We start from the raw sequence: 11,852 nt of genomic DNA, 5'->3' as shown, positions 1-11,852 counted from the left end.
TCTTTTTCTAATGTTCGTAAATGACATTACATCCTGTTTCCATGATGTCGAAGTTTTGCTTTTTGCGGACGATATTAAAATATTTAAAAAAATATCGGACATTAATCATTGTGAAACTCTGCAATCAAATATTAATAATTTGTATAATTGGTGTAAAAAAAATAATTTATTTCTTAATATTCAAAAATGCAAAATTATGACATTCTGCCGCAACAGGAATCCCATCGTTTTCACGTATAAAATAAATTCTTCACCTTTAGAAAAAGTTACAGAGATGACAGACTTAGGTATTCTTTTTGACGAAAAACTGAGTTTTATTAAACATATACAAAACATTACAAATAAGAGCATGAGAACCTTGGGATTTTTGCTGCGAACGATACGGGATTTTGAGTCTATAAACATAATGAAAACATTGTATATTGCCCTAGTGCGAAGTCAACTCGAGTATAACTCAGTTATATGGTCACCGCATTACAGGGTTCATGTTAAGGACATCGAAAGAGTTCAGCATAAATTTTTGCGTTTTATCAATTTTAAATTAAGTATACCGATTGAATACATAAATTACTCATACTTAAATGATTATTTAAACATCCAAACATTAGAAAACAGACGAAAATTAAATGACTTGCTTTTTTTGTTTAAAATAATAATGTCGATGTTCGATTGTTGTGAACTTATCAATTTGATTAATGTGCGAGTGCCTGGTCGAGTTACCCGATGTAATACTTTGTTCTACTGCGGTCCATCATCGACCAATTACAGCGCGAATTCGCCAGTAATGCGGATGCATGTACTCGCGAACCAATATGCTAACAACATCGATGTCTTTAGCGTGAGTCTTGTAAATTTTAAATATCAATGTATATGTTCCTTATCAAATAGAACTTAATATTCTGTTCATATTGTATTTTATAACATTATGTACCTAGCTGCTTTAAACCTTTAATTGTATTTCTTTAGCTTATCAAAAAAAATAGAAATATATATATATTGCTTTAATTTTTTTAAAACCAACTTAACTTTAAAACACAGTTCTATATTTTATTACAGTATATTGTATTTTCTTTTTTTAATTTATGTTGTTAATACACTCATCTTTTTATTTTTATACCAACTATACTTCTTAACACTGTTCCTTTATTTTGTTCCTTTATTTTATTTCTTTATATTGTGTTTTTTTTTTTTAAATCTATGCTGTTTATATACTCATCTTCTTTTTTTATACCAACTTTACTTCTTAACACCGTTCTATCTTTTGTTGCTTTATATTGTATTTTTTAAATTTAATGTTGTTTATATACTTATATTTTGTAAAATTTTCATGTATGTAAAAGCCTTATGGGCGTGAAAAAATAATAAAATAAAATAAAATAAAACATGTATTCTTGGCACATATATATAGTTTAAGTTTTTCTTTTTTATGTTATTGTTTTATTAGTATAGGACTACTTATGCTCTAAAGATAAAAAATTTCCATCTTAATACAGGATGAGCCATGTTAGATGGAGACTATCATAAACAGAGAACACTCATTTTACATTAATTAGTTTTATATAGATTCCCTTTTATTAGGTATGTATGCAAATTTTTTGCAATAAATTTATAAAATAAAAATAAAATATGACAGATGAGATCCCAGATGGGCGCCAACCACCAAAGGTGGGAGGGAAGTTGGACATCTGCATCAGAGGATCAAGACTTATATTCTGTCAAAGTAGATCGTAAGATCTAAGGAATCTCTTTCACTATAAAAGTTATAAGCGTTTACGTGTTTTGAGCAGTCTGTGAGATGAATGTTCGTGAATTTAGTTAATACCAAATAATATTATGTTGAAATAATACAATAGCTTAATCATCTTCAATCAAGTTTAATACTGATTTATTTTTAGATTCCTTGTATTTAAAAACTTTGGGTTTTTTTCTACTTTTCCAATGAGTTGTATCTGAAGCGTTTAATATTTGTTCCGGAGACATAACAACCGCGGAAACCATTTTTTCTCTATCCAATTGGCCATCTTGTTCACCTTCTATAGCTCTCTTTTTTATCTTCTTTCTTTTGTCTTTTGTGATGAGAATTTCTTCAGGTAAATCAGTTGTCAAAAATTCAACGGAATCCTTGAACAGTTTGACACCACCTTCAATTTCTCCGGTATATTCGTTTCTCAATTTTACGTCAACAAACTTAATTTTGTTTTCTATTATTTCAGATACTTTTTTACCGATTATTTTTTGCATATTAGAGCTGACTCTCACATCAACTTGTTGTTCTTCATTGGCCAGATATCTCTGCGATTTGGGCTGTTCTGGTTTGACTGGTGATTTATCTAAAAATAATAATAAATATTTAAACAATTTCGTAATTTAATTTATACAACATCCATCATTCTGTACAAATCGCAGATTAATAATTATAGCTTGCCTGATTTCTTTTTTGATAAATCTTTAAACATGGCGTCGTTGAAAAAAGATACATCAACTGACTCTTTAAAAAGGTCGACATTTTCATCTTCCGAAGAATCTGAAGCAGCCGGCATCGTTGTATTTGCAAAATATATTCCAAATTCTTCAACAAACGTTAACTCAGTTTTAGGTTATACGTATAAATAAAACAAAAAACAATGTGACAAGCAAAACGTCAAAACAAACGCGGTTATATGGTCAGCAGCAAAAAAGATTTAACATTTTACTTTCATTCCGATATTTTTTATAATGGTAACAACTTATTTCTTATGTCAAAATATCAATTATTTTGACGCTACTGTTGTGCCTATGTAGATCTTGACATAATTGTTTATAAAATGGAATTACCGAAGTGAGTAAATATTATATTATTAATTTTGAATACAAAATATCGCGCACTGTCCTTCCTAATCGTTGATTTATTTATTTACTTAGGGTGAACTTCTCGTGGGAGGAGACACAAAACTTAAAGGTGTTAGTCGAATACAATAAGTATGTTTTATTCAATAAAAAAGTTACCGCTGCTACGAGTAAACTCAAGGAAGAGACATGGAAAGCTATCGCCGAAGAATTTAATGCCTGCTCACCGAACTACAGAACTGTCAAACAACTTAAATACAAATTTGAAAATATGAAACAGATTGCCAAACGGGTAAGAATTGTGATTTTGTGAGATATTTTAAAGTACTTCTTTTATTATATATTTGCTTTTCGTGTGCATTTTTTACAAAGTTTTACATCATATCAATATGTCCCATAAATAATGTCCTCGATTGTGCAATTTACCAGAAAGTTGTTAAAAGTTTTTTAAATGGGTTTGTTTGCACAGTATCTCAATCTTGTAGTTCAAAGCTTTGAAATATGCTACAGCCAATTAATTAAAAAAGGAATGGCCCACGCTCAGACGCTGTAGTCTTTGTGGGCATTTTTTCCAATTTATGTAATAGCTTGGTGTATTTTTCTAAAGTGTATTTTTGTAATCATATTTCTATGTAAATTAATTGATCAAATTAAATATCTTGGTGTATACATAGACCAAAACTTAAAATGGAAAGACCATATTAGTGAACTAGTTAAACGAATTAGAAAATGTAAATACATATTTATTAGATTAAGAAATATTTTAAAAATCAATCATTTAAAAATAGCTTATTACTCAATTGTACAATCTTTGTTACAATATGGTATTGTAGGATGGGGTGGTGCATATGCCAATATATTAAACCCTCTTAAAATAGTACAAAGATTAATTATTAAAGTAATTTTAAAGAAACCCTCAATACTCAATACGGAAAGTCTATATAAAATATTTAAGGTTTTTACAGTAGACACTCTTAAATAAATTGTATTATACAAATTTATAAAGAAGAAAAAATAAAAGAATTTGAGATAAATATGTCACTCAGATACCAATATAATATTAAAATTCCTAAATTCCATACAAGTCATGGTCAAAATAGCTTTGTCTTCAAAGGTGTAAAAAATTATAATAATCTTCCCAATGATCTAAAAACTATTAAAAATAATATATCATGAACTAAAACTATTGAGAAATTTATTGAACATGTGCAAAAACAACATTAAATTTTAATTAGTATGAATGTATTATTGTTTAAAGTTTTTTTTTATATGTCCTATGTTTTTATTTTTCTTTTTCATTTACTCGTATTTAAAACTATATAAACTCCTATAAATAAACAACTAAAACAGTGGAAGTCACTCTCCAAGCACAAGAGTTGGTCTCTTTTTTGGAGAGTTACAGTGATAACATTTACTAGATGTGTAAAAGTAGATATGTTTAGCATTTTACAAAAGCATGTACTTTTTATGAAATTTATTGATAAAAAAAAAAATAATAAAAATAATATATGTATGGAAAAATAAACAAATATATTTTTTTTAAAGTGACAATATTGATTAATCGATTTGTTTATTCGATTGATAGAATGTCTTGTGATCACAGGTAGTTACGAAAATATTACTTTAAACAATATTTACTTGAATTTCGTGTGTAGAAGATTCAGCCCTGACAGCAGAAACATTATTCAATATCTCATCGGTAGTATTGGCTCTTTTTTTAGCTATTAGTATCTTTGTTTACTTATTTTATTATATTTTTGAAGAATCAATGGAATAATTATATATTATTGTCTATGCTGTACGTTCGTCTCAAATGCTGTATGTTTGTCATCTTCCAGACTAGTATCTTTACTGTAAAATTAAGTCATTTTATACAAAAACAAACAAAACAACAATCGAAGTCATTTTGTTGATGCTAGACTGAAAAATTAATAGATCTTTGATTTGATGGAGATGTTGGATGGAGCGCATTTCTAGTGCACTGGGACTCAAGATTTTCTAAATTTTCAAAGTGCTTTTACATTGCCTTTAATTGAGTTTTCAACGGTGGATATGAAGTTCGAATAATGTATTGATGAAACAATATTCTAGTAATGATAACATGCAGACCAGCGTTTCCTAACTGACAGTCCATGAACCTGTACGGGTTCGTGAAAATTTTTTGCCGGTCCGCAGAAATACTTACCACCCATTTTGAAAGTCATTCATTTGTTATTTCTATACCTGCTATAATTTAATATAAAAAACCAATAAACAAAATATTCTTCTTCCTCCTGGCTGTATGTCCTATTTACTCGGGGTCCGCCCTCCTAGTCTTCAGTCTACACGTCGGACTAGAAGATTTGTTGTTCAGTTTCTGTTTTACGGCCGGTCGCCACCTGACGCTGAGACAGTAACCCCTCTCGCTGACTGAGGCTTAGGGTGCCACCGTTAACTATTGTTCTTCCGCTGCCATCCTCGACACGACACCCTGCCCGATGCCGCTGTCTTCCAACAGCCCGTAGCTCGAATCATGTCCGGGTGGCCTGAGAGAAGATCTGTGCCCCTTCCGCCCGTTCCGACGTCCTGATGCATTGCATCTCTGCCGTCTTAGCCGTTGCGGTCTTTACCCGTAGCCCTGGGCAAGGGATCGCATTATACTCTGCAATACTTGGTTCTCAGTCTTAACACTTCGGTATACGTGAATGGTTCCCACCCCCGCGACATGGATGTGCTGGATGATAATATCTGCAGCGAGAACTGAAAAGGTGACTCAGTTCTCCAAGATCCTGTTTAATGGTCTCATTTGGGTATAGCAGCTAAATATATGCCCACAAACCATCTCCCGAGACCGTGGGCATAATCATCCAAAAAACAAAATACTCCGTAAATAGAAGTTTTTATACCTGCGCTAGCAGTCTGCAAAATTTTTCTTATATTTTCTGAGTTTCTTGTTGAGAAACGTCGGTGTAGACAATACATGTTTGCCCAGTACCCGTCATTAATTAATTTTTGTTATTTTTAGGAATTCAATAGAAGCCAGTTAAGTAATGACAACGGAAACAAATATGATGCTACAACAAACGATTTTCTCGGTAACTCAGTCAGCAGTGACTCCGAGTGGCTCCGAGGGCTAATGAACATGTCTATGGGAGAGAATGTCTCTGAAATTCAGCCAGAAATGGTCAACAATAATATGGAACCCGGAGAACCAGAGCTAGGTAGATACTGTTAGTATTTTTTCTTAACTATTTTTATATTCTAAATTAAACATTTCTCATTTTCCTCGCTCATGTGGACATCGCAAGATGCCTTTAGGATCACCAGCCAGCACTCTCAGCTCCTCCCGTGTTAATCCCTGTTCCAATGTTCTGTCAAATACAGCGGAAAGATTGTTAATGAGTTAAAGCTATGAGTCTGGGTCGTAATATAAATACCAAATATACCCAGATTATGAACAGCAAGTCCCGTCCTGACCCCAATCACCATCTTTATAACAATGGACAGAGGGTCGAGAAACTTGCCAGCTCCAAATACTTGAAAGTTCATGAACCATAATTTACTGTCAATCCTTTATCTATAAAAAATTATAAATTATAGGTACATATCGGGGGCGTGCAGTGGGTTTTTGATTAGGGAAGCAATTAATATATTGGTAAATGGTATAGTAATAAACACTGCCCTTTAGAAATTAAGGAAACCTAAATACTTTGTACAGATGATCAGAAATAATTATTAATATTTTATTCAGTCGAACTTGGTTATTACGAGGAAGATGGGACCGAGTGAATTTACTTGTTGGAAGCATTACTCGTTGTACCAGAGAGAGGTTTTTTTTTAATCCAATTGCCACTGCATGTTGTCACTAAGTAAACAAATAAATATGTATAGTTCATACAGATAATTTAAAAAATAAAACTATTAAGGAAAATTGTAATAAATGCTTACAAGCATACTTCTTTCCAAATTCAAAATGCAGATAAATAAACATTCTTATTTTTCCACAATATTTACACTGGGAATAAGAAGATTTTTACACACCTCAAGATTTTTCACTCAACATTCTATTTCATAAATAATTGCCACTTTTCACGAATTGAGAGACACTTCCTCTTGTTGGTAGACATGTTTATAATTCAAGGGTTGGTTTTTAACTGATCTGACATCACCCACTCATATTGTTTACTACGCACTGACCATTAAACATTGTAAAAAACTGGAGAGCATTGTAAAAACCCCCAAAATAAGGATGTCATTCATAAACTACTAAAGAAGTTGTAAATTGTAATGTGGTGCCGAGCCGGTACTTACTGGGTTGGATTTTTTGCTCGCCATTTTGACCAAGTGTGTGAAATTTTTTAGATGTCGGCAAAAACACCAATTAGGTACTTAGACACTTGCATAGTGTCATAAACGTCATCCGATCTCGATGCCCAGCGGCATCGGTCCTAAGTTAGAGGCCCGTTTAGATTTATTACTCAGGTTCTTATTTGTTATGTTTTTAAACGATTAAAGAGTTTTCGCTCAACTGTTGACAATATTTTTGTTCAACAATATTTTGAGTTAGTCCAAATTTTTGTAGACAGGGACTGGATTCAACTCCCTGGGGAGCTGTTTAGATTAACATATCAGCTCTTTAACTTCACAAACATCAACAGATGAAAGAATTGAAGGAATATGGGTAGATTGGTGAATGTTACACAGTGTGTAAAGTGGCCACTTAAACCAGCCATTGACAGGTCATAAGCCGCCTAGACTTCCATATTACTTTCTCTCAAATGTTCTTCATCTCTGTTGTAATATGTTAATAGTTTTGTTCGGTATGTCCGAGAAGTAGCTTGTTATAAAAGTAAATAAATGTATGGAGAAAACCATTGACTAAAATGTCGATGAATGTTTACTCATTACATCCGAATTGAATTAATGAACTTTAAACTTAAAATATAAAACAATTTTTTTTACATAAAACGGAAATTTTTAAATCATGTTAAATAATATTTGACGTTTTAAAGATAATGTCTGTGAAATGTCCCCCACAGCGTTGTTTAATCCGAGGTCTAATTTTCATTAGCTCTTTCATTAAATGAACAAAGTAGGGTAAAAAAAATTTACTACCCTGGCAACACTAACGAAATTTCCATTTTGTTTCTTCGACAATCTGACAGATGGAAAAATAATTCAATTTTTAAGTAATGCACATGTTACATACACATTCATTTGCTAATTACACATGAAATGTGATTGCATTCTGTTTCTTTAAGATCCTTGCAGTATTTCTAAACTTTAAAAGGACACAACACGGCATAGTTGAATTCAAATCAGGAGTTGCGTACTGAGCGACGTCTACAAAGAAACTAATGAGTTAAAACGTAAACCTACTAATTTATAAGTAGTTTAGTCGCCCTCTGTTTGATGTGCGTATAGGGTTTCTGGAATATTCTTAATTCTATTTGCATAATATCATTAAACATATTCCTTTTCTCTACAGTGCAAGAAAATGATAAAGATGAGAACTCCTCCCCGCCAAAGATGCGAAAAAAATTAAGAGTAATGTCTGAAAAGAAGCAAAGGTTTTTATATAATAAAGAGCAGGTGATGAAAAGAGAAAATGTAATGTTGCTCTCACACCTGGAAGACTTACACAAACAGAAAATGGCCCAGAAAACGGAACGACACCTGGCGCAAATCGAGCACGAGAAAAGAATCAACGATGCGCTGATCAGTAAATTGTCGCTCGAATCGCAGCTGTCCGAGGCTCATCTGAACAAGGTGGCCTTGGAGACCCGGCAGCTTGAAGCTCAGCAGATCCGAGACGATGAACTCCACGCCATGAGGATGTTGAGAGAAGACGAGCTCCACAAGGCGAGGTTAGCGCGGGAAGCGGAAATGCACCAGGCGTTGCTAGCAAGAGAAATGGGACACCACATCAACAGATTATAAAATGAGTCTTCTAATCATTGCTGTCAATGATTAGCGTGTAAATCACGATGTAGGTTAGGTTAGTATAAACAACGACGTATAATTAAATAGAGCTCCATAAGGCGAGGTTAGCGCGGGAAGCAGAAATGCACCAGGCGTTGCTAGCAAGAGAAATGGGACACCACATCAACAGATTATAAAATGAGTCTTCTAATCATTGCTGTCAATGATTAGCGTGTAAATCACGATGTAGGTTAGGTTAGTATAAACAACAACGTATAATTAAATAGACACGTTACGAGCTCGTAGCAGATGCCATTTCAATTTGTGAGCCTTCCTTTCCTTCATTCTCTAACAAACTTTCATCGTGACCGGACATGACGCTACACAGGAATGTGCCTTCAGCAGATATGAAAGGTACAGGATATAAAAGATGAATGTCAAAACGGAAGTTTTGATTTATAACATTTTTAAATTTTCAAACCTCTCCCACATTTAAATAAACTTATAAATATAAAACAACCTGCTTAGTATCAATAGCGTATTCTGTTTTATGCCATCAAAAATGCTTTTCATTAATATTAAATTATCGCTTTATATCCAGCATTTAACTGACATCCACCCTTTATCCCCTTTATCCATTTTCAAAATCTTGTTCAAGCATCTTGGAAAGTGCAGACTTGATGTATAATTTTACTAAACAGAAATGTAATCATGTAAACTGTCATCAGATGCCATTACTAGTTTAAAAGCTGTACCCTTCATATATCATTTCATCCAATTTATTGAATTAGATGACAATTAATTATTATTTTCAACACAAATGTGTTTTTTGATTTCTGCTAATGCAGACACTTTTTTCTCATAGGATCATAACTTTCTTATTTTTAAAATTGTTCACTTCCGATTGGACTGGATAGTAAATCTTATTTGACTAACATGCTGGGACACTTGTTGCTGGCTGTTTTTTACAGGGACAATATCTCCTATAATTACTTCAGTTTCACATAGACTGTATATAACCCCGAACATGTTATAATTAAATTTTTCACTATTTTAACATGCATAAAAACACTGACAGCCAGTGTCGTAGTAGTAACAAGTTCTTTTTCTCCTGCCCCTATATCCCGGTTCATCCAGGGTCGGGCCTCCTTGTACGTAAGCGCCGGGATCTTTGTCTTGGGTTGCCACAGTGGGAACACTCTGCGCTGCCAACTCCTTCTCAATAGTAAACCTCCATGTTGCTGGGGGTCTGCCTCTACCTCTAGTTTTTAGAAGTTACCTATTTAGGTTTAAATTCAGGAATGATGACTATTGTCCATGCGATGATATTTCTTTACAGAGTATTGAACATCTGCAGTGCCCATTACAATCTTGAAGCAGAATGCAGGAAAGATGGAATATCCTTAACAGATATCCACACTATCGTCAAAAGTAGTTGTCACGTGCCATTGTTCTTGGACTTTACAACAATAGTGATTAGACTCATAAAGGTAATAAACCAAAATCAGTGATCAAATATCCCATTTCCAAGACAAACAAATGCGATTTTTTCCGAGTACCTTAGCCTTGTACATGACACGTAAGGCTACTGAATACAGGGGTCCAAATATATATTTAAAAAACCTCTAGTTTTAGATGGGATGTTGAGCGCTCTTCTTACTTAATAGTCCTGTATAGACGTGACCATACCATCTCATCCTGCTTTTGTTCAGATTTCAGCTATAGTTGCCACTTTGAACGACCCTCGAATATACTCACTGCGCATCCTGTCTGCGTGTTACGCCACCTGCCCAGCGCATCATTTTCATTTCAGTTGTATGCAGCTGTTGTTCTTGCTTTTTGGATATTGTCCAGCATTCTACCCCGTACAACATTGCGGTTCTTGCCACTGTTTTGTATACTTTGCCTTTGGTTTTAATAGCCATCCTTTTATCGCAGAGTACGCCAGAAAAGGATCTCCACTTTAACCATGCTGTATTGGTACGGTAATAAACATCCTAATCTACACGGGCCCTAGTTGTTAACATGGATCCAAGGTATTTAAAGTCTAACACAAACAAACTTCTCGGTCTTATCTATAGAATGACAACGGACTTCAAAAATATTAATTTCATCAAAACTCTTTATTGCTCACTAGTTCGACCCCATCTAGAATGCGCTTCTCCTATTTGGTCTCCTTTCTTCAGGACTCACATTGACCATATCGAGTCTGTCCAACACCGTTTTCTAAGAAAAGTGGCATGGTTGCTCGGATTACAAAGAGGTAATTATTCCTATTTTGAAATAGAGCAATCTCTTAATCTGTCTTCATTGGAGAAACGTAGAACTTAAATGGACCTTATATGCATTTTCAAAATACTTAATGCCATAAGTGATGTCCCATCTCTGTTAAAATCAATTTCTTTTCATGTTCCCAACCGTGTCACCAGAAATCAAAATCTGCTAATCAATAAATCTTCTAAGAGCAACTTTTGTTTTTATGCCCCAACGTCCAGAATGTGTAGATCAGTCAATTCATCACACGACTTGGAATTCTTTGGGATAGATCTTCCGGCTTTTCGTAGATCTCTTCGCGACTAAAACAGTGTGGGATGAAGTTGGATTGACATAGATTAGCTTGAAATATTATGTCTTTCGTTTTTATTCATATATTGTATTCCATTATTGTTTTGCCCTTGTTTGTCTTTGCTACATAGTTTTATGTTATTTTTGTTCAGTTTCTTGTGTATATGTTTCTTCATGTAACTGTTGCAATAGGCTTAGGCCGTATATATGATAAATAAATAAACACCTTGGGTATCTTTGTGTTTTTATCAATATGCATATCACAGCCTACGTCTTCCGCCCCTCCAAAGTCACACTTCATGTATTCTGTCTTTGAATGACTCACTATCAGTCTGTGCTTTTCCAATTCTTTCACCTCTGGAGCTTTCTAAATAATAGTCTTTTTGTAATAGCATTTCCGTAGTAGTAACAAGTTACACAGAAATATGAACTAAATAACTATTTATGTATATTTTTCTCCCAGATGACTGCATGTGTGTCATGATTCGCTATCTCCTTTCTTCAAATCGCCGAGGCTCCACAATATTCGCCGTATCTGAGATTCAGCTATTAAGTAACAT

General features: G+C 33.6%; 2 protein-coding genes across 4 annotated transcripts; one reads left to right on the top strand and one right to left on the bottom strand.

Moving 5' to 3' along the window:
* Positions 1 to 1,719: 1,719 nt before the first annotated feature.
* On the bottom strand, positions 1,720 to 2,654 carry LOC148279454 (uncharacterized). Its single transcript, XM_088229914.1, has 2 exons — positions 2,426 to 2,654; positions 1,720 to 2,330 (listed from the first exon to the last, which is right to left on the bottom strand). Exons 1-2 carry the CDS (start codon positions 2,538 to 2,540, stop codon positions 1,855 to 1,857), a joined length of 591 nt encoding a protein of 196 aa, XP_088086040.1. The 5' UTR covers positions 2,541 to 2,654; the 3' UTR covers positions 1,720 to 1,854.
* LOC148279453 (uncharacterized) lies at positions 1,863 to 9,255 on the top strand. Of its 3 annotated transcripts, none has more exons than XM_088229911.1 (4): positions 1,863 to 2,818; positions 2,902 to 3,118; positions 5,831 to 6,035; positions 8,294 to 9,255. In XM_088229911.1, the coding sequence occupies exons 1-4, from the start codon at positions 2,805 to 2,807 to the stop codon at positions 8,743 to 8,745; spliced, it is 888 nt and encodes a 295-aa protein (XP_088086037.1). In that variant the 5' UTR covers positions 1,863 to 2,804; the 3' UTR covers positions 8,746 to 9,255. The 3 variants fall into 3 exon arrangements, with proteins under 3 accessions (XP_088086037.1, XP_088086038.1, XP_088086039.1); XM_088229912.1 differs by having other exon boundaries at positions 2,667 to 2,818; positions 5,831 to 6,026; positions 8,294 to 9,032; XM_088229913.1 differs by lacking the exon at positions 1,863 to 2,818 and having other exon boundaries at positions 2,886 to 3,118; positions 8,294 to 8,849.
* The last annotated feature ends 2,597 nt before the right edge of the window (positions 9,256 to 11,852 follow it).

Source organism: Micrasema longulum, unplaced genomic scaffold (genome assembly GCF_059751315.1).
Source record: "Micrasema longulum isolate JH-2025_06_02 unplaced genomic scaffold, ASM5975131v1 h1tg000723l, whole genome shotgun sequence".
NCBI lineage: Eukaryota > Metazoa > Arthropoda > Insecta > Trichoptera > Brachycentridae > Micrasema > Micrasema longulum.
This window is presented reverse-complemented; position numbering and strand designations above follow the sequence as displayed.

Coding starts and splice junctions, on each gene's coding strand:
- LOC148279454 (XM_088229914.1), bottom strand. CDS start 2,540: ATGCCGGCTGCTTCAGATTCTTCGGAAGATGAAAATGTCGACCTTTTT. Junction 2,331..2,425: donor TTTATCAAAAAAGAAATCAG/GCAAGCTATAAT, acceptor TATTATTTTTAG/ATAAATCACCAGTCAAACCA.
- LOC148279453 (XM_088229911.1), top strand. Junction 3,119..5,830: donor TGAAACAGATTGCCAAACGG/GTAAGAATTGTG, acceptor TGTTATTTTTAG/GAATTCAATAGAAGCCAGTT. Junction 6,036..8,293: donor ACCAGAGCTAGGTAGATACT/GTTAGTATTTTT, acceptor TTTTCTCTACAG/TGCAAGAAAATGATAAAGAT.